This window comes from Mauremys mutica, chromosome 3 (genome assembly GCF_020497125.1).
Source record: "Mauremys mutica isolate MM-2020 ecotype Southern chromosome 3, ASM2049712v1, whole genome shotgun sequence".
NCBI lineage: Eukaryota > Metazoa > Chordata > Testudines > Geoemydidae > Mauremys > Mauremys mutica.
This window is the reverse complement of record NC_059074.1, coordinates 172,813,003-172,835,582: the sequence shown is the minus strand read 5'-3', so window position 1 is coordinate 172,835,582 and position 22,580 is coordinate 172,813,003. Positions and strand designations below refer to the sequence as shown.

The 22,580-nt window shown below is 44.6% G+C and overlaps 1 protein-coding gene across 2 annotated transcripts in view; it reads left to right on the top strand.

The window, feature by feature from the left end:
• Positions 1-22,580, top strand: part of THADA (THADA armadillo repeat containing) — a 338,022-nt gene that overhangs the window by 21,742 nt on the left and 293,700 nt on the right. For both annotated transcript variants that reach the window (XM_045011459.1, XM_045011458.1), the window contains 10 exons: positions 8,083-8,774; positions 9,524-9,675; positions 9,833-9,988; positions 12,355-12,477; positions 12,938-13,061; positions 15,198-15,346; positions 16,691-16,904; positions 19,969-20,104; positions 20,637-20,773; positions 22,011-22,169. In XM_045011459.1, the coding sequence (XP_044867394.1) occupies positions 8,083-8,774; positions 9,524-9,675; positions 9,833-9,988; positions 12,355-12,477; positions 12,938-13,061; positions 15,198-15,346; positions 16,691-16,904; positions 19,969-20,104; positions 20,637-20,773; positions 22,011-22,169 (2,042 nt within the window). The remainder of the gene's footprint in view (positions 1-8,082; positions 8,775-9,523; positions 9,676-9,832; positions 9,989-12,354; positions 12,478-12,937; positions 13,062-15,197; positions 15,347-16,690; positions 16,905-19,968; positions 20,105-20,636; positions 20,774-22,010; positions 22,170-22,580) is intronic.

Sequence of the window (22,580 nt, the reverse complement as noted above, 5' to 3'; positions counted from 1 at the left end):
GCCTCCCCAAACAGCCTGTCCCCCACTCCCATCCACCTCCTCCCACTTCCTGCCCCTTGGCTGCCCCCCTCAGAACCTCCGACCCATCTAACCCTCCCGCTCCTTGTCCCCTGATTGCCCCCTCCTGGGACCCCTTGCCCCTGACTGCCCCTGGGACCCCACCCCCATCCGGCCCCCCCTCCCAGGACTCCCTGCCCCCGGCTGCCCCCTCAGAACCTCTGACCCATCTAACCCTCCCGCTCCTTGTCCCCTGATTGCCCCCTCCTGGGACCCCTTGCCCCTGACTGCCCCTGGGATCCCACCCCCATCGGCCCCCCCTCCCAGGACTCCCTGCCCCTAAACGCCCCCCTGGACCCCCCTATCCACTCTCCCCCCCGCCCCTTTTGGAATGTGGCCCTGCGAACATGGGCGGAGGACTCAGGAGAAGCAGGGGCAGCCGCGCAGCCGGAGAGAAGCGGCCGTTTCCCCTTCAAAGCGCCGCTTCTCTCCGTCCGGCTGCGCGGCTGCCCGGTGCTCCTCCTGAGTCCTCTGGCCGCATTCCTTGCGCTCCCGCCACCCACACTGCCCGCCTCCTCCCCTGCCCCTGCAGTGCAGCCCCTTCCCCCCACGGGGGGGGTGCCCCGGTCCTGAGCTGCCTGAGTGCTGGGCCTGGGGGCCCCCTATTGTTGTGGGGGGCTGTGCCAGGGCACCCTGTGTTCACCCCTGAGCTGTGCTGCCTAGCTGGAGCCAGCCAAGCCACCGTGCAGCCGGCACGGTGATCCGAGGCTGCGGGGGAAGGAGGAGAGCAAGGGAGGAGACGGGGGCTCAGGTGCCGGGCAGGACAGTCCTGCGGGCCACTGTAGTTTGCCCATCTCTGGCCTAGATGTATTTGCAGTTTTCCACTGTTTCCTAAATGCAGAAATACGTAATTTTTCTTTTGATTTCGGTAGGACTAGTGTTGGAGTAAGGGATTACTCCGCGTGAGAAAGTGTGGCAGACTCAGTCCTTATGTAATAACGTGAATCTTATTTGCTAGATTTGATCTTTTCTGCAAAAGATTCTTGTTTTCTTACAGAATAAAAGGAGTGGAACTCTTAAAATGTGATGAATTATGTTGGAGTACTTGATGACCTTTTAAAATTGTCATCCCTATTAAAATGTAGATTAAAATATATCCCATATCCAGCTCCATCCTCTCTACCTAAGGGGCCAAGGAAGTGGTTACTGTTTTTTACATTATGTCATTACTATACTGTTTAATTTTTAGTTTTCTTGTAACAAAGAAAACATTTATCCTTTTATTTTTAAAGTAGATGTAAAGTAATTATGTGAAAAATAGTAAAGCTGTTCAGATATCAACAGATACTCAGTTCTTTATGGGCTTAGTCCAAATAGCCAGTCAATACTATTTTAAAATTAAGACTACACCTCTACCCCTGTATAACACTGTCCTCGGGAGCCAAAAAATCTTACCATGTTATAGGTAAAACCGTGTTATATCAAACTTGCTTTGATCTGCTGGAGTGCGCAGCCCCCCCCCCCCCCGCCTCCGGAGGACTGCTTTACCGCGTTATATCCAAATTCGCGTTATATCGGGGTAGAGGTGTATTTGTCAAGACTATTTGTCAGGGAATTCTAGCAGTGATGATAATCCATGGTAAAGAAGACAGGGTGGTTTATTGCAGTGTTTCTCAACAACTGGTGCATGGACCAGCACCGGTCCCTGAGATCTCCCTGACACAGTTTAGGAAGGCAGCAAACTAGTCCCTGGTATCAAAAAGGCTGAGAAACACTGGAATTTGAATTTTGATCCTGCCACTGGCTCAGTGTGACTTTTTACTTAACTTCTTCGAGTGCTTGCTCATATTGATTCCAATTAGGTGTGCACGTGCCACGTGCACGTTCGTCGGAAAATTTTTAGCCTAGCAACACTCGGTGGGTTGGCTGGGTCGCCACCTGGAGTGGCGCCGCCATGGCACCGGATATATACCCCTGCCAACCCAACGGCCCTTCAGTTCCTTCTTACCGCCTGTGACGGTCATTGGAACTGTGGAGTGCGGCTTTGCTGATTTCCACTTCCCTAGCTTACTTGTCGTTCTTCACTGTTAATTGTGTTTATAGTTAGTGTTAGTTGTTGTGTATGTATATAGTTGAGGGGGGATCGAGGATTAGCCCCTTTCCTCCACCCCGGTGCCGGGCTCATGCCCAGGTCACCGGGATTCAAACCGTGCTCGGCGTGCCAAAAGCCGATGCCAATAGGGGATCCCCACGACTCCTGCCTTAAGTGCCTAGGGGAATCCCACCTTCCTGACAAGTGCCGCATCTGTAAGTCATTCAAACCGAGGACGAAGAAGGAGCAGGATTTTCGACTGAAACAGCTCCTCATGGAGGCGGCACTTAGCCCTGCAACGTCGGTACTGAGCGCTCAACAGCCTGTATCGGTGAGGAGTGCTCCTTTGGCTCCGGACCGCTCCGGTACCGCGAAGGAGCCACGGCACCGACCCTCACCGACACCGACGTCTGCTTGGCACCGCTCCCTGTCCCCGCGGCCCAGGAAACAACACAGCGCTCCAGCTGCTTCGTCACCATCCGCACCACAGAAGGAGCACCTGTTGATGACGGATCGCCCGGCACCGCCGAGTGCAGCACTGCAAGGGCCGTTGAGTCCGGTGCCTGAAAGCTCCACGGCTCACGCTGTGGTTGAGCTTGTTCTCTCATCTACGCCGGAGACCTTCTCCACGGCAAGAGAGCTGATAGCCATGACGGAGACCGCATGGTCTCAACCCCCAGCACCGCCGGTGCGGGTCATCCAGTCCATTGGGAAACCTGCCTTGGTGAGGCCATCCTCCGTTGGACCCGCAGAGAGACGTCGTTCAAGATCGCGGTCTCACCGATGCTCTCGATCACGCCGATCCCGCAGTCCCGGCGCCACTTGCAGTCCCAGCACCGCTCTCCATTGTGGTACCGGTCGCACTCGTGGCATTGCTTGGCCTCCCGTTCGCCTGCCAGATACACCCGGTACCGATCCGACTCCCGGCACCGTCCATGGCACCGTGCATCTCGCAGCCGCTCCAGGCGAGGGGACTCGAGATCCCAGTTGAGCTCCCGGCACCGCTACGGTCGCAGGTTCTGGTCTCGATCGCGGTACTGTTACAGTTCCCGGTACCGCTCCCCGGTGCCATCCCGGGAAAGACCAACCCGAGACGTGGCTCCCTCTCAGGGTCTGTCAGCACCGCCTTGGCCATCGAGGCACACCTCGGTGTCATCACAGGCTGGTAGCGTTTCCTATCCGCAGGATCGTGACTCGGATGTCCCCAGCCATATATTCCTTGAGAGCCAGGGCCACGAGCAAGGACCCCATCAGTGGTTGTTCTGAACACCATGGGCGTACCACCAAGCCCAAGGTGCTCCCTCAGTTGCACCACAGTCTGCCCCGTCGGAACACTGAGCACCAGAGGCAACCGTAAGCCGCCCCCCCCCCCATGGGTACGGATGAGGCTTCGGTACCACCTGCAGACACCCAGGTCCCACCTGAGTCTGACGCCGCTCCTCAAGAACAGGAGCCCCCACAGGACCCTCTTGTCCCTGGCCTCTCCTCTTCCTCCTCGCCAGACGAGGCTGTGGCAGAAACATCCTCTTCCTGCCCTCCCCCAATTGAGCTAAGGGCCCATCAAGACCTCTTGAGACGAGTGGCGCAGAATATGAATCTGCAGGTGGAGGAGGTCCCTGAAATAGAGGACCCTGTAGCGGACATCCTGTCTGCAGACGCACCTACTAGAGTGGCTCTGCCGTTTATCTGCACTATACAGGCAAACGCGGACACCATTTGGCAATCCCCAGCCTCGATCCCCCCCACAGCCAGGGGAATAGAGAGAAAATACATGGTACCCTCCAAGGGGTATGAGTATCTCTACATACATCCATCTCCTTGCTCCGTAGTAGTTCAATCGGTGAACGAGAGGGAGCGTCATGGCCAGAAAGCTCCTGCTCCTAAGTCGAAGGAGGCTAGGCGCATGGACCTCCTAGGCTGCAAAATATATTCAGATGGGGGCCTTCAACTTAGGGTAGCAAACCAGCAAGCCCTCCTAAGTAGGTATAACTATAACACGTGGACGTCCTTGGGGAAGTTTACGGAGCTTCTTCCCCAGGAGTCCCGACAAGAATTTGCAGCCCTACTTGAGGAGGGTAAGAAAGTAGCGAGAACCTCCCTCTAAGCCTCTCTGGATGCAGCGGACTCTGCTGCCAGGACTCTGGCATCAGGAGTCACGATGAGGCGTATCTCCTGGCTCCAGGTATCAGGCGTTCCTCCTGAGTTACAACAAACCATTCAGGACTTGCCCTTTGAAGACCAGAGGCCCTTCTCAGACAAGACTGATCCCAGATTACAAAGACTGAAGGACAGTTGCGTAATAATGCACTTGCTGGGCATGCACACACCAGTGACCCAACGCAGGACCTTCCGACCCCAGCTTCACTGTACTTACCCCCCGCCTAGGCCACGACAGGACTTCAGCAGAAGGCGTGGCCGAGGGAATAGACGGAGGCAGTCTGGCCCACAAGGGGGTCAAAATCAGGCCCCCCCTAAACCACTGGTGGGGCCCAAACAGAACTTTTGATGGGACACCTGAGGACGGCCCACCAGTTGTTTCCCCGGATCCTTCCCCTCCCTTTTACAACTGCCTCTCCCATTTCCTCCCTGCGTGGTCCCATCTAACTTCGGATCGTTGGGTCCTGCGCACGGTGGAGTTGGGATACCACCTTCCCACCCTCCCTCCTTGTCCCTCTTCAGGGACCCCTCTCACGAGCAATTCCTCCTACAAGAGGTCCAGTCGCTCCTAACCATTGGAGCCATAGAGGAGGTACCAAAAGACCTGAGGAGCAAGGGGTTTTATTCCCGCTACTTCCTAATCCCCAAGGCAAAGGGAGGTCTACGACTGATCCTAGACCTGCGAGGACTCAACAAATTCATGATAAAGTTGAAGTTCCGCATTGTATCCCTGGGGACCATTATCCCCCGTCTTTGGATCCCGGAGACTGGTTTGCCGCCCTTGATATGAAGGACGCGTATTTCCACATCGTAATTTACCCACCACACAGATGGTACCTCTGTTTTGTGGTCAACCATCAACATTTTCAGTTCACGATTCTTCCATTTGGCCTTTCTACGGCTCCACGAGTATTCACAAAATGCATGGCCGTAGTCGCCGCCTCCCTCAGGCGTCGTCGGGTGCACGTCTACCCGTACCTCGACGATTGGCTCATTCGAGGGACCTACGAGTCACAATAGAGACATCACCTGTACATCATCAAAGACCTCTTCAGGAGCCTAGGCCTAATGATCAACATAGAGAAGTCTACTCTGATACCCACGCAGAGAATAGACTTCATCGGGACGGTTCTGGACTCCAATCTGGCCAGAGCCTGCCTGCCGCAGCGTCGTTTTCAAGCGATGGCTACAATTATTCAAGGCCTCCAAACCTTCCCGACAACATCGGCTCGCACTTGTCTCAGCCTAGTAGGTCACATGGCCGTATGCACCTTCGTGACCAAACACGCCAGGCTACGCCTCCGTCCATTTCAAACCTGGCTTGCCTCAGTATACCGGCTGGGCAGGGACAACCTGGATTCAATACTCACTGTTCTTCCGAATGTTCTAGGCTTCCTAACCTGGTGGCTAACCCCCACTCTAGTCTGTGCAGGGATGCCATTTCATCGACCGCAACCTTCGATGGCCCTAACCACGGATGCGTCATCTCTGGGTTGGGGTGCCCACTTCAAGGGCCTCCGCGTTCAAGGCCTCTGGTCAGCTCAAGAACTAACCTTACACATCAATGTGTGGGAGCTGAGGGCAATTCGTCTAGCGTGCCAGGTGTTTCGAGAGCATCTCCAAGGCTGTTGTGTTTTGATGTTCATGGACAACACAATGGCCATGTTTTACATAAACAAGCAGGGCGGAGCACGCTCCTCCCTCCTTTGTCAGGAAGCCATCCAGCTCTGGGACTTTTGCATAGCCCACTCGATCGATCTGGTAGCATCCTTTCTCCCAGGAGTTCATAACACTCTGGGGGATCACCTCAGGAGATCCTTCCTGTCTCATGAGTGGTCGATTCGTCCGGACGTTATCCATTCCGTTTTCCGGAAGTGGGGTTTTCCCCACATAGACCTCTTCGCCTCCCACGACAACAGGAAATGCCAAGTGTTCTACTCCTTCCAAGGGTGCTTCCCGGGCTCCCTCTCAGACGCATTCCTGATATCGTGGACGAACCGTCTACTTTACGCCTTTCCTCCGTTCCCGCTGGTCCACAGGGTCCTCCTCAAGCTCCGCAGGGACAGCACCCACCTGATCACGATCGCTCCAGCGTGGCCGAGGCAGCACTGGTACACCATGTTGTTCGACCTCTCAGTGGCAGACCCAATTCCCCTACCACTCTGGCCGGATCTCATAACTCAGGACTTCGGCATACTTCACCATCTAGACCTACAGTCTCTTCACCTCACAGTATGGTTGCTCTGTGGTTAAGCCGATCCGAGTTATGCTGCTCTGCCTTGGTCCAACAGGTACTCTTGGGCAGTAGGAAGCCTTCCACTAAGTTGACATATCTGGCCAAGTGGAAGCGTTTCTCCTGCTGGTGCGCTCAACGTAACACTGTCCCCGCGCAGGTACCAGTTCCTACTGTCCTGGACTACCTCTGGTCCCTGAAAGAACACGGCCTAGCGGTCTCTTCCATAAAAGTGCATCTGGCAGCCATCTCCGCCTTCCACCCGGGGGAGAACGGCCGATCAGTCTTCTCTCACCCCATGGTTTCAAGGTTCCCCAAGGGCTTGGAACGTTTGTACCCGCAGGTTAGACGCCCTACCCCTACCTGGGACCTCAGTCTGGTTCTAGCCAAGCTTATGGGTGCTCCTTTTGAACCACTAGCCACCTGCTCGCTGCTGTACCTCTCCTGGAAGACAGACTTCCTTGTTGCTATTACTTCGGCAAGGCGAGTATCCGAGCTTTGGGCCCTGACAGCGGACCCCCTGTATACAGTGTTTCATAAGGACAAAGTACAGCTGCGACCACACACCGTCTTCCTCCCTAAGGTGGTGTCCGCCTTTCATGTCAATCAAGACATCTTCCTTCCGGTCTTCTTCCCGAAGCTGCACTCGTCGCATCGGGAACAACAGCTGCACTCCCTAGACGTCCGCAGGGCTCTCGTCTTTTATATCGAAAGAACAAAACCCTTTCGAAAATCACCTCAGCTCTTTGTAGCAGTGGCAGACCGCCTGCCAGTCTCCCCCCAGTGAATTTCATCTTGGGTGACGTCTTACATCCGCGCCTGCTATGATTTGGCTCATGTTCCGACTAGCCACCTCACCGCCCATTCTACCCGGGCTCAAGCTTCATCTGCCGCCTTCCTGGCCCATGTTCCCATCCAGGAGATATGTCGGGCAGCTACTTGGTCATCGATTCACACCTTTGCGTCACATTACGCATTGGTACAACAATCCAGAGATGATGCAATTTTTGGCTCAGCAGTTTTACGTTCTGCAACATCTCACTCCGACCCCATCGCCTTGGTAAGGCTTGGGAGTCACCTAACTGGAATGGATATGAGCAAGCACTCGAAGAAGAAAAGACGGTTACTCACCTTTGTAACTGTTGTTCTTTGAGATGTGTTGCTCATATCCATTCCAAACCCGCCCTCCTTCCCCTCTGTCGGAGTAGCCGGCAAGAAGGAACTGAGGGGCCGTTGGGTCGGCAGGGGTATATATCCGGCGCCATGGCGGTGACCCAGCCGACCCACCGAGTGTTGCTAGGGTAAAAATCTTCCGACAGGTGTGCGCGCGCCGCGTGCACATTCAATTGGAATAGATATGAGCAACATATCTCGAAGAACAACAGTTACAAAGGTGAGTAACCGTCTTTTCTCAACCTCAGTTTTCCCACCTACAATGTGTGGTCACTGTTTCCTTACTTGCCTAAGGGGAAGGCGGAGGAGGATGTTATGAATTAATGTTTTTAGTGCTTTAAAAATGTAAAGCAATATTTAATAAGTAATACTGAGTGGATAATGACAAATGGGAATACTGCAGATTTTTTCTTTCTTTCTTCTTTTAAAGATTAAAAGAATCCAATATGGCAGTGTCCTTATCTAGAATCTTAGCTATTTGGACTAATTCAGCACTGGATGTCCTTGAATCAAGCTCCCAAAATCTAAAGAGCAGTCTTAATGGAAACTCCAACACAACTGGGAAACTGCTGGAATACGTGTACACGCATTGGGAACATCCTTTGGATGCTGTTAGACACCAGGCCAAGTTGATATTCAAGAATATCGTGCGGATACACCAAGCCACTCTTAAAGGATCTGTTGTAAAATCAGACCCTTTCTTTTCAATGTTGACAGAGAGCTTGCTAAGTTTAGAATGGCACGTTAAAGGGAAATATGCTTCACTTGGCTGTCTGGTGGAGTGTGTGGGTGTTGAAAATATTTTAACAGTGGATAGAACAATCCCAGCGCAAATCTTGGATGTAATGGGTGATCAGTCTCTTGCACCTTATGCAAGTGATCTTTTGGAAACCATGTTTATAAATCACAAGAGTCATCTAATATCTGCATTTCAAAAAAACATCTGGATTAACCACTGGCATGACACATGGGTATCTCCTCTTCTTTTAATATTGTGTGAAGGAAATCCTGACCAAACTACTTATGTAATAGATTACTATTTACCAAAACTGCTGAAATGTAGCCCTGACAGTCTGAGCTACATGATTAAAATTCTTCAGGCTTCAGCTGATGCTAATATTGGTAAGAAAATAAACTTAATATTTATAGTTCAGATGTTTAGATAAGCTGCAGCAATTGTAGAGAAATGATTTCTGTTTTTGTCTTAGAAGTAATAAGTGGGAGAGGCAGGGTGAGAAATTCCAAGCTTTCCTTAATTGCTCTCCGCATAGCTGAGAGGAATTTACAGTGATGGCTGAGTGCATATATAAGAGCTTCTCCACTTTAAGTTGTGTTTACACCCTCACCATAAAGCCAAAATGTCACTCTAGCTTTACTTGTATTTTTTTTAAATTAAGCCTGCCTTATTAGGTTAATTAATAGTTATTAATAGTTTCCTTATTTATCAGTTTTTAGTTATAAAATGCATGAGAGTTTCTACAGTATTTCTGTATATTTTGTCCATATTTCTTATAAACACTTGCACACAACAAGTTATAGAGGAAACAAATCAGTAGTTCACTTTTGTAGTTCACTTTTAATAAAATATTTTTGTTACAATGGGCTGTGACTAAAAGGTTTATGGTGCTGTTGTAGCTACATGGTTTAGTGGTGGTTCTCAGAGTGGTTTTGTGAACTGCTGCTGTTGGCTCTCCGAGCCATTTCTGGTGGTACTTGGAATAAGGAATGGGGGACCTGATTGGATCCAGGAGAAGATCCTTCTCTTAGGATGTCACCTATAGACTAGAAAGGTTGGGGATGCCTGAAATAGAGTATTGACATTCCAACCAGTAATATATTAATAAAACAGAAATTATTAATTCTTTCTTTAGGCTCTTGCAATACAAGAGGTGCTCTTGGAGCCTTGATGGCATGCCTGAGAACAGCTAGAGCTCATGGACATTTACAGTTTAGAGAGATCATGAGGGATGGTCTACTATCAATTGGATGTGTAAAGCAAGGTTTAGTTCATCAGCATAATCAGGTAGATGAAGAAAGTTTATTTTTGTGCTTTAAAGTGTGAAGACTTGGTTAGCCTTACAATGTTTTATTTCAGTATCATTATACAAACTTTCTGTCTCAAGTATTTATTCCAGGTAAAAACAAAAAAAGTCTACAGTTCACTTTGAAATGTTTTGTAGGTTCGCATTGATGCTTTAGGTTTGCTTTGTGAAACTCATCGGAGCACAGAAATCTTGACTATGGAGGAGATGCAGCTAATTCAGTTTTTTATTACATACAATTTGAACAGCCAGTCTCCTGCAGTGAGGCAGCAGATTTGTTCCCTACTAAAAAAGGTAATCATTGAGAATAAACAATATGTACTAAGGCCCATGTATTTATGATTTTTATGCTGTTTAAAACCAAGTCTCTTAGCATGTTATAAAATGGGGACTATTTGTGATCCCGTAATGCTTAAAAGCTCTAGTTGTGGATCAGGCCCCATTGTGCTAGGTACTATACAAACCCAGAACAAAAAGATGATCCCTGCCCGTAAGAGCTTGCAATCTAAATACAAGGTAATAGGGAGTTGGGAGAGTACAAGAAAACAATGAGACAGTATTCGTCAACATTATAGTCAGTGGTATCAGTGCGTTATCGGTCTTACTTTTGTACCATGATGCCTACAAAAAACTTGATGAAGAGTTTTGAGGAGGATAATGTGTTATATTTATGGAGAGCTCTTCTCAAGCATGAGGGGCAGCATGGGAGAAACCAATAAAGGTGCTTGTTTGGAAATTTATCAAGTGGATGATGGAGGCTGATATCATTATCCAGTTAGAGACGGAAGTTGACATTTCGATTAGTGAATGAGAAGTAGGTAGAGTGAGGATAGGCTGTGAAGGAACTGAAGAAAAGCAGCTTTTCCTCAAGAGAGGGTAGGGGCGCCAGTGGAAGGATTCAAAGAAGGGTGATGTGGTCAAAGCAATGGGCTAGGAGAATGATCTTTGTAGCAGTATTCTGAATGGATATGAGCAGAGCAAGATTGCATTTGTCAAGGGGTGTTGCGGTAATCGAGACATGAGGTGAAGGAGAGTTTTATCTGAGTGGATGGATAGAAAAAGCTAAAACTGAGAGGGGTTATGCTGAAATAATCTGCAAGATGTAGACATAACCGGGATGTGAAGAGCTAGAGAAAGAACTGCATTGAAGAGGACACCCAGGTTACAGACTGAATGACCAGCACATTGGTAGTGGTGTGCACAATGGCTGAGAAAATTGGGCATGAAAGAGAGAGGTGGGCTTCAGGGCAAAGATTAAGAGCACTGTTTTTGTCATGTTCAGTTTAAGCTGATGGCAAGACATCCATGGGGAGATGTCAGAGACAGGCTGAGATTTTTAGTTTGGACAGAGAAGACTGGTCTAAAATAATCTGTGAGTTGTCAGCATAGGGAAGATAGTTTAATTTGTGCTTGCAGATGAGACTACTTGGAGATAAGCTGTTGAAAGAGAAGAGACGGGGACCAAGGACAAAGCCCTGTGGAACCCACTTAGAAAGCTGGAGAGGGGATGAAGGAGCATCCTCTGAAAGGTGTGCTGGAAGAATAGGTAGAGAAGTAGGAGGAGAAACAGGAAAGGACAGAGTCATGAAATTCAAGAGAAGACAAGATTTTAAGAAGAGCATGGTTGACCATGTTGAAGTTGTCTGACAGGTCAAGGAGGATGAGGACCGAGTGCTGGTTCTGAGCTTTTGGCTATGAAGAGGATAGTAGAGAACTTGGCAAGGGCAGTGTCAGAGGAGTGCAAGGGGCCAAAGCTGGAGTGGGTCTAGCATGGAATTGGAGGAGAGGAATTCCAGATGATGATGATTGTAGACTGCATGTTCAGTGAGTTTAGTGTTGAAAGGGAGATGGAGTGGTAGTTGAAGAGGCAAGTGGGTTAAAGGTGAGAGAGACTAAAGCATGCTAGTATTGTCAGGGAAAGAACCAGAGGAGGGTGACAAGTAAAGGAGAAGAGTAAGGTAGGGCAGTGCTTCTCAAAGTGGTGGTCCGCGGACCGGTGCCGGTCCGCAAGCCATCAGCTGCCAGTTTGTGGCGAGTTTCCTCATAAGAGCGTCGAATAAGATAATAATATGGCACCAGTCCCTTGCACATTGGGGGAAAAAAAATTGCCGGTCCCCCACATCAGATAGCTTGAGAAGCACTGAGGTAGGGGATAAGAGTGGATTTGAGAGCAATCAGGAGATGGGGTTGGATGAGGTCACTGGAGCAAGTGGAAAGGTTAGAGGAGGACAGGAAATACGAAACTTCTGTGTATATGATGTGGGAGAAGGAAGAGAGAGTTGTAAGGATGCAGTCGCTGAAGGCAATGAGATATAAAGAAGTGTCTGTGAACTTTTTACAGGGTGGGCATTCCAGAGACAGCAAGAGAAGAGGAGGAGGGGAATGGGCGTGAGGTTAGGAATGGTGGCAGGGATGGAGGAGGTGGATGTGTTATCTAGATTTGTGCTAGCAGGAGAAGGGGGCAGATCAGGGTGGAGAGGGGAGGATCAAGGAATGATGTCAATAGTGTGTGATTGTTACATGGTGCATGAACTTGTACGCTTTTTGAAACTATAAGCAACTAAACCTGAAACCTATGCCCAAATGTTTTTGTTTAAATATCCTATTAGTCATACTTCAGTGTGTGTCTGATCAGCTACATTTTGTTTGTGTTTTAAAAGTTGTTCTGCAGAATACAAGAAAGTTCCCAGGTACTTTATAAACTGGAGCAAAGTAAAACCAAACAAGAGTTAATTAAAGAATCAGCTAAATGGGATCATTTTGCAATTTTACAGCAGTATAAAGTAAGTATAGGAGCTGTTGCAAGAAGTATAATAATAATAATACTTAGCATTTTTATAGCACTTGAAAAGCATTAACTACTAATCCACATAACACAGTCAGGAAAATGAAAATGAAGGATATCCAGCTGCCTGCCTGAGGGCTCTTCTCAATTTCACTTTCTAAAGTGAAATTGAGAAGAGCCTTCTAGGCTGGGCAGTTGAGAAACCAAAAAATTCCAGTTTGGTTTTCCCACAATGGAATTTTTTATGAAATCTTTTCCTGGTTTGGGGCAAAAACACTTTTGGAAAGCGCTATTTTCTTTCTTTCTTTCTTTCTTTCTTTCTTAGCTCTAATTTTTTGCCCGCTGTGTTGGGATGCAGAACTATATGGGTGTCATCTTGTATCTGATTTCTCAGTACATTTTTGTTAATGTGCATAACATACAAACTGTACTCAGCACATGCCTTTTGTAATCTTCAGGATTTCATGTCATCTATATGTGACAAACTTTTTGAAGCCCTGTTTCCTGGCTCATCCCATCCAACCAGGTTTTCTTCATTAACTATTCTGGGATCAATGGCAGAAATATTTTCTGCTCCAGAAGGTGAGGTGTTTGACTTTCATAGTGGGGCAACGGTAGAGTTTAAAAATGGGTTTGCTTACAACAGTGCCCTGGTTAACTGGGTACTCAATTTCTGTGTCAGTTTTGCAAAATTGACACTTCAGGTGCAGTTTGCTATATTGTTTCTTCTTTAAATAAAATGAAGGTGTCAATAAAATAAGAAAATTCTGATTTTGGAATAAGTGTAAATTAAAGGATGATAAATGCAGTTTTCAGAAACGATGGGGAATTGAACATGCTGCAGTTAAAATATCAAGACCATAAAAATTGTTAGATTTGTAAAGACTCAAATGATACTGGGTTCTCTGAGTACTGCACAATAAAAGGGTGAATGTTTTTTAATTAGGTGATTGCTCATGTTCTGGTGCAGATAAAGTATTGAGATATTCTTTCTTTCAGTATCAGGACTATCATTCCAAAGTATTCATAATAGGAGCCTGTTTTGAAGTGTTTAAAATTAGTAAAATCTGTGTTTACATTGTATGACCAACTTAAAACTAAAATGGTTTGTAAAAAATTATATAGAAAAAGCTAAGTGTTTGAGCAAGAGAGTAGAACGACTAATGAATTCAGAAACTAGACAATGTTTTTAGAGTGGACTATATTAAAAATTTAGCTAAGTGATCTTATATGTAGGAGTAAAACTGTGCTTTTCAAAACAGTATTCACTTTTGAGTCTGTTGCTTTATTCCTGTTAATGCCAAGTAGTCAGTCATGGGTAGTCAGCCCCAAAAATCATGTTTTTGGTTTTTTTTAAGAAAAAATATTTTTAATTCTTTTTATTATCTTCTGGGTTTTGAGCTTTTAGAGCTGTCTGGTCACATTTTCAGTCTTCTCTCTAAAGCCATAACAGCTAGAAACTTTTTTTTTTTTTTTTTAAATGAAACCTGAGTTTCTCACCTAGTAACATGGCTAGAGCTTCAAGGAAAGCTAACTTGGTGAGAGTTGGCAACTATGAGCTTTGAGAATATGAGAATAATTTTTTTTATTTTTTTTTTTTAATGTGGTAAGTACCTTTTGTACTCTCTGGGGCTTGCTTTCTATATTACAAATATATATTTTTAAACAACTCATACTGATTTGTAGGTAGTGATAGGAAAACTCTGTATATTGAAATAATGCATTACTCTGTTTAGCCTTAACACAGTCGTAGAACTTGTCTCCATTGTGGGGTGGTGCACACTGTGGTGATTTCTGAAGCACACTAATGTAGATCCTGTGACGGGTTGGATCACAGAAACCCCCTTGGGGCTGCCAACTGATGTGCCAAGACTACTTTCACAGACTGGATGCCTTCCTAGTCTGGGTACAATCCTTTCCCCTGGTCCAGCCCTTGTTCCAGCTCAGGTGGTAGCAGGGGATTTCTCATGATGGCTGCGCCCTTTGTTCTGTTCCACCCATTTATATATCTTTTGCATAAGGCGGGGATCCTTTGTCCCTCACTGGGTTCCCGCCCCCCCTTTACAATGGAAAAGCACCAGGTTAAAGATGGATTCCAGTTCAGGTGACATGATCACATGTCACTATAAGACTTCATTACCCACTTGCCAGCACACACGTATACAGGAAGACTTACAAGTAAAACAGCCATCTGCAGTCAATTGTCCTGGTTGATGGGAGCTGTCAAGATCCCAAACCCCCATTAATGGCCCACACTTTGCATAATTACAATAGGCCATCTGAGTTATATTTCATATTTCTAGTTTCTGATACAAGAGTGATACATTTATACAAATAGGATGACCACCCTCAGTAGATGATAAGCTTTGTAATGATACCTTACAAGAGACCTTTTGCATGAAGCATATTTTAGTTACATTATGTTAACACTTATCAGCATACTTTCATAAAATCATATAGAGTGCAACATCACAGATCCTGCTGGCTCACATCAACTGTTTAACTAGGGAACATTGAGTGCGCATCAGCAGGGTCTATATAGACCAATTAATACTCAACAAATTAGTGTGTGTTAGAAATCAAACTCCCATAGTATGCATTATCCCACTATGTAGACAAGCCCTTAAGGTTTGCAGTAGTTCCATTAAATAAAAGTGGAATACAAATTCTTGTTATTTGATAATAACAAAGCATAATGACATCGGTTTCTTTGAACAGGTCAGACGCAAGCAGTCTTTCAGTTGGCTCAAGAGATTGATCCTACCCGTGTTCAAACGTTAATCCAGTGTTTTGCCAGCACTTTTGAGGAAGTAAAAGTTTTAGCATTTGAACTTCTTATGAAACTACATGATAGGTTAGATTTACAGGTATGACATAATTTTAGTTTAAAGATACGGATTCCCTAAAAATCATACTTCCCGTTTTAATTGTTTTATCAAGAACACAGACCACACATCAAATGGAGAAGATCAGAATATGATGGTCATTTTCACAGTAGCACATGAAGAATATGTTTTTGATCTGATATCCTTTTTTGCCTCATTGGTTGGGAGAGTAGGAGCAAAATTTAGTGAGGAAGGGAAAGGAACCTTAAGAAAATGACTTGTGGCTGCATGACCCTGTACTGTGATTGTATCATATCTCATAAATTAAGGAGGGGTCAGGCCAAGTATTAGAAAGTATTAGTGATATGGGTGGTTTAATAGGTGCCAGTTTTCAATCTCCAGCATGTTTGAGGCACTGTTGTTGAAGGGGCTGTCTTCCTGAAGAGGCGTAAAACCCGAGGACCAAACCACTTCTGGTCATTGAAGATCCTGTGGCATGCTCTGATAGACTAGGGTTAATGACCTGAGTGTTCTAGCAAAGTTCCAAGTTGGGTGGTTATATGCTGAGTATCTAAATTCCCCCATTAATATCAGTTGAAAAAAGATACTTGTTACTTTCTGCTTTTAAATATTGTGTTGCTATGTGTTGTTAAGCTGCTTCTGCCTTCACCCCTGAGGTGTTTCATTTTAGTGGTGGATGAAGTGAACACAGTATATGCTTTGCCCATCACTAGGTAAGGAATCCCAGGAAGGAAGGCACTAAAGAGTGAAAAGTATTGACTATCCGTGCCCTGCTATGCCTTCCTTTTGAAGGGTATTGCTGAGGCATTTGACTCACTTATTGTTGTATCTTAGAATTCAGCTCTTGGTCTCTCTCCCTTACACTGGTTCTTTGTGGCTGGTTTTAAATTTATTTTTTAAGCTGTTGCCTCTATTGTCTGCAAATTGTCCCTTGATTAACCTGATTCTGGTTTATTTAATTCTTGCCATTTATTACCCTGAAAAAGCTTGATTTAGAATGTATAAACAAATCAGTGGGCAGCTGCTCTTTGTTTTTGATTGTTTTTTTGTGTGCTGCACAGTTAAAATGCAGAAGAACATGTTTTGTTTTCATAATGTTTGAAGTGTCTGAGCACTGCTTGGTATGTGAAGAGTCTTATTTTCAGATTTGCTGAATGTTAGTAAATGTGCTTATGCAAATCCCTGTCTTGACATACGGTAGGTAGTTGGTATACAAAAGAGAGACCTGTGAGAAAATGCATTCCAGTGAAGTCACTGAAAAGTAGACCCAGAAGGGTTTGAATTAAAATAATTAGCACTGTTGATATGCAAACTGAAGAAAAATGTATATTGAAAATTACTGAACCTGTATTTTTTTTATTTCAGGATTCTGAAAATCTACATCTCTTATTTCAGGCAGCCATGGATCTTAGCATAAGTACCAAACCCTATGACTGTGTTACTGCCTCATATTTGCTGAACTTTTTAATGCATCATAAAGGGCTACTGAATGGCTGCTTAAAACATCAACAGGTTGCACATACATTTCAGATAGATGAGGATACGTCTGCAAGCACCATGGAAAAGAACACTTTAGCTGGTTAGTTCTGAGGAATAGAAACCTTTTGGATTTGTTTGTTTAGAAGCCTCCATCTTATTTTCTTGCTGGCTATTGTTATGGGCATTCCGGAAAGAATAAATGCACCTAAACTTTTATGAAATTAGGTTAGATTTAAGCATTATACTTGGTATAAATAGAACAGTTTGAGAGCTGATAGTCCTTGCAGGTCACCGCAGGGATGGCAACTTGTCCTAACCCCTACCCCAGCCATGTACTGTAGGACAGAAAACTGGCCCCGCCCTCCTGCGCTAGATGTAGCCGTATAATGCTCCACTGCCTATGCCTTATTCATACTGAAAGCTTGGGCTTTCTTGTTAACACACTGCTCTTGGCCGCTCATAGTATTTATTTATTTATTTGTTTTATTTATTTTTAATTTGTAGAAGGCATGTTTCTTTCTCATAAATTCTGTAGAATCGCCTATAGTCTCAGGCCAAATTTTTAAACGTGGCATCTCAAAAGCACCTTAAGTAATGTTTTGACTCCTGTAGTAAGAGCCCTGATTTTTTTTTCAGTGGTGGCAAGCACCATTAGCTCCTGTTGAAGTCCTGCTGAATTCCTAATGGCCTGTGGTTGCCCCTGTAACTGTAAAAGACAGGTACAAAGCAAGGGCCTGATCTTTTTCTTGCGCTGTGCTTCAGAATTTTTCTTACCCATCTTCTTAACTTGGAGGAAGGGTGTTCGACTCATTCTCTGGAGAGGGCTGAATTCTATTTGCATATGGCCTTGAGTTAAAACTTCGGAACAACGTTCTCCCCTCCATCCACACCGTATTCCACACTGATATCAATGAGCAGTTTACACAGATATCAATGGCAGAGTATATCCTTTATGCAGTAAATAAGCTTTTATTTATTTACGCTTTACTTTACCATTGCTCTCTGCATTGCTCAGTGTGAAAATATGCTCACTTTTAGGCTTCACGGCTATTTCTGCCATTTTTTCTTTTTCTTTTCATGGTCTCTTCCACTGTTTTTCCTTTTTCTTTTCTGCAGCAACTCTTAATTGCCTGCCCATGACCTGTGTCAGCTTAAGTCTTAACCTCTTCAGCATTCCAGTGCTAAAATAAACAACAAAATAATATTTACATTTAAAATGCCTTTAGGCTTTAGAGTTAACCCCCCCCCGCCCCCGAGTAATTAGGCAGGGGAGTTGACTCCTCTGAATCATTGTTTCAAGTGATCTGCAACCTCAGACACACAGCACTGTGTTGGGTACATTTTATTCAGTGCAGCTATGAGGGCTAGAAATCTTTTTAAACAAAAGCTTAGATTTTGCACGATCAGCCTACATATGTTGTGTGGGCCCCACAAATGCATCATATAGGCTGGATCCAGCCACAAACGCTATCCATCTGTCTGTCTTAGATACTGAGGTACTCAGATACTTCAGTCTTTTAAAGTATTTTTGACACCTGTGATTTATGGCTTGTCTACACTGCCACATTTTGTTGACAAAACTTTTGTCGACACCCAAAAATCACCAAAGGGTGTTCACACTTGCTCCCTCTGTCGACAAATCATGTCCACATTGGGGACACCATCACCGATAGGGTGAGCAATGCACCATGAGTATGTATCCCACAGTGCAGTGTTTTAGGAAGGAAGAGCTGATTGCTGCACATCTTGGGATTCTCTCAGAGTTCTCCCACAGCCCCCTGAGCTGCCGAGAGCAGCATCATGAGTAGCTCTGTGAGTTCTCCATGCTGAGGAATGGCAAAGCAGCACAGCAGTCTGTCCCCCTCCCCCTGCAGCACCAGTCTGTCTGGTGCTGTATTCCTAGTGCATCTCAGAACAGGAGCATTCCAATGATTTGCTCCTGAAACGGAGCAGCACACAGATACTTCCCGGAGCTTTGAAAGGGGAGGGGCACATGTCTGCAGGGCAGCAGAGGTCAAAACACTGAGCAGAGCCATCAGGGCAGGCATTGTGGGATACTGGCTGAAGCCAGTTCTGTCGACAAAACAATCAGCAGTGTCTACACTGGCTCTTTGTTGACAATAAAGGGAGGGGAAAAGACAAAAGTCTCTCGTGGTGTAGAAGTTTTTTTTGTCGCCAAAACTAAGCATTTTTTGTGACAAAAGTCCCATTGTAGTGTGTACGTTCTTGCTGTTTTGTCGCCAAAAGGCAATTTTTGGCAACAAAACTTAGTAGTGTAGACAGGGCCTCTGTATAGATACCTTTGTCCTAGAACAGCGGTTGGCAACCTTTCAGAAGTGGTGTGCTGGGTCTTCATTTATTCACTCTAAGGTTTCGCGTGCCAGTAATACATTTTAAGGTTTTTAGAAGGTCTCTTTCTACAAGTCTATAATATATAACTAAACGATCGTTGTATGTAAAGTAAATAAGATTTTTAAAATGTTTAAGAAGCTTCATTTAAAATTAAATTAAAATGCAGAGCCCCCTGGACTGGTGGTCAGGACCCGGGCAGTGTGAGTGCCACTGAAAATCAGCTCGCGTGCTGCCTTCGGCACCCGTGCCATAGGTTGCCTACCCCTGTCCTAGAGTATGGAGAGAGGTGATGATGCTCTCCAGTTCAGTGTTTTGGGCCCAACCTGTTGGTTGTCTTTCAGCGCCACCCCAATATAAATGTTGTAGTAAGGATGGGAAAGTACGACTGAAAATCACTTGTCTGTCTTAAGTGCCGAAATAAGGATTTATATGTCATCCAAGTTTGAATGTTCTGCCAAAGTGGTTGTTATTTAACTAACCCTTCTTTAAGGGCAAATTCTTCCTTCTAATATGTGTATGTTACTTCCATTTACTTCAATGTGAGCTGTGTGATTGTGTCTGAAGATAGTGTTTGATCATTAGTCTTTACAGAAAATAGTCAACTTAGGCTAAGATTTCAAATTGTGCATATTGTTGGACACTGAGTGAATGAAAAATGTGGATAATATGTTGGGGCAAGAACTTGAAGGACAGTGACAAGTTTAAAGAGAACAATTACTGTGCAATTTACCGTAATTTATCTTGCTGGCAAGCTTAATCTGTATATGTATTTAAAATAATTTTCCTTTTCTGTGTTATGCTTTTTATTCTAGTAATCAAATATTTGTTATCAAACCTCGAGCGAGAAATATTCCAAGCTGAAAAGTCTCTGCTGCAAGCAGCAGCTTCGTTCCCAATGTACGGGAGAGTACATTGTATAACTGGCGCTTTGCAGCAGTTATCTTTAAAGTAAGTAAAATATACTGCTGTGTGTAGTGATAAATCAGTAGTGAAATTGTCTCAGCCTTTCACAAGAACATTAAAGAATACCACCTAATTCACAATAAGATCAGCAATGTATAGTCCTAATGCAGTGGTTCTCAAACTTTTGTACTGGTGACCCCTTTCACATAGCAAGCCTCTGAGTGTGACACCCCCCCCCGCAATAAATTAAAAACACTTTTTAATATATTTAACACCATTATAAATACCGGAGGCAAAGTGGGGTCTGGGATGGGGGCTCACAGCTCGTGACCCCCTATGTAATAACCTCATGACCTCCTGAGGGGTCCCGACCCCCAGTTTGAGAACCTCTGCCCTAATGCCTGGATTCTTTACTGTTTAGGGTTTTTTTAGTAGGTGCTGACTTCATAATTCTGATTTATGGAACATCTTATTTAAAATTAATTGTATAATTGCAGATGTTATTTTTACTTCAATTATTTCTTGAAGTTTTGAATATATAATTACTTTTAAATTCCTTGTTTGTATTTTCTTAAAGTAACTTGACCTTGATGACTGAATGGAGGCAGATGGTTATAAAGCTTATTTTAATGTCATACAGACTTTCGTCTGTAGTATCTCCCATTGTCCAGAGTTCATCGCCAGAGGGCCTTATTCCAATGGATAATGATTCAGGTAAATGAAATCCATTTTAGCAATAATTGAGGTTGCTAGTGTTTTATTTAAGCATTCAAATTATGTTGTAAGTCCAAAGTTATGAATGGTTACAAAGTTTTTAATCAAATGTCTGTAATATATTTGTAATTGACAAAGTACTTTAAAAAATCATACATTAGCATTTAAAATCCTTTCAGGAAGACACAGTATGTATTGGGACTGGTCCTACTAGACTACTCTGTTGGACTTCCAGCATGTACCTGCAGCCTACCCATTTTGAGCTCCTCTTGTCCTTAGCCCCTAACCCTCGTGGCCAGCATCCTGATTCATCTTCCCCATCAGCTACCATCCTTCTGAGTCCCACAGAGACAAGTGAAGGCAATAAGTTTGTTACCACTTTAAGGCAGGCTGAGTTAGGACATAAATCCATTCCCCAGATACCAGCAGTCGCACACCCCTGCCAGATATACAAAGCTATTGGTAGAGGCTTTGAGTTAGCATCTGCCTTTGCACATGGCCCCACAAAACTAATACTGCCCTGGTAGGGAACTCTAAGCAATATAGACTGTAAAGTCTGGGCCAAATCTTGCTGAATTTATGTATGTGAAGTACTCCTGTGTCATCAGCCAGGTTACTTTTTTGCAGTTCTTAATTTGTGCCAGGGCTGAGCTCTGATACTTGTAGGAATGGCAATTCATAGCCCCGGCAACTCTGGGCTTGCTGCATTAGTTATGAATGTAAAAAAAATGGCTTGAGCTCTGGTACATTATTACTTGAGCCCTCGCACCTCTTTCGTGACAGATTATGCACTGCTTTTTTGAGGATTGTGTCCAATTTTTGTTAAAGTTGAGTTTAGTTATACATGTCTGATATTGTAAAATAACAGTGAACAGTAACTTCTTTTGTTTTAAAAGTTCTTGGATATGTACAGACTTTTTCCTTTGAGTTGTTTTATTTTAAAATATCAGAATCTTAACCCATTAGCTAACTTGGATAAAGGACCTATTTTCTCACACTCTATTTAGAAAGCATTCGTTTGAAGCATAAATATGACAAAGTGAGTAGAAGGAAGACTGTTTTCTTAACAAAGGCAGAACTGATTATTAGGGAGGTATTTGCTTTTTATTACTAACCAACTGTTTTCTAGTAATGTACCTAAAAAAGGTCTCTGTGTGTGTGTGGAGGGGGGGGTTGTGAATGACAGATGTCAAAATGATGAATTATTATCTTAAATATTCTCTTATTTAAAACTTAGAAACTGCAGGTCATTTGCAGATGATCCTGCATGAGATACAGCCACGAGATACAAATGATTATTTCACTCAAGCAAAAATATTGAAAGAACACCACAGAGTAGACTTTGCAAAACTGACTGACGACGAGTCAGTTGAAAATGTTTGCACAGAAATTAGAGGTAATTCAAAAGCTGCTTTTTAAAATTAAATCAGGATATTTTCCACAGAACAAGCAATTTTCTGTGGATGATCTAAGTTAGAAGATATTTGGTATGTATAGCATTTCACTTTTAATAATAAATATGTCAGAAGCTAGTTTGTTTATGGGCATGCTTTTAAAGGTTAATTCACTGTATTTCCAGAAGATTGTGGTTAATCTCTCTCTTGGCTACAAGAGAAGATGAGTCATTTGCTGTTGGCCTAGTTATCTATTGCCTTGTCTACACTGGCCAAATAATCTTTAACACCTTTATATCAAGCTAGGTTTAAACACAGTTTTTGCTTTGATCCTAGTATAGTTTCCCTGTGCAGCGTACACAAGGCCGGTAGGGAATTTATTAATGCAATAAAGCCCAAATCATGAACTGACA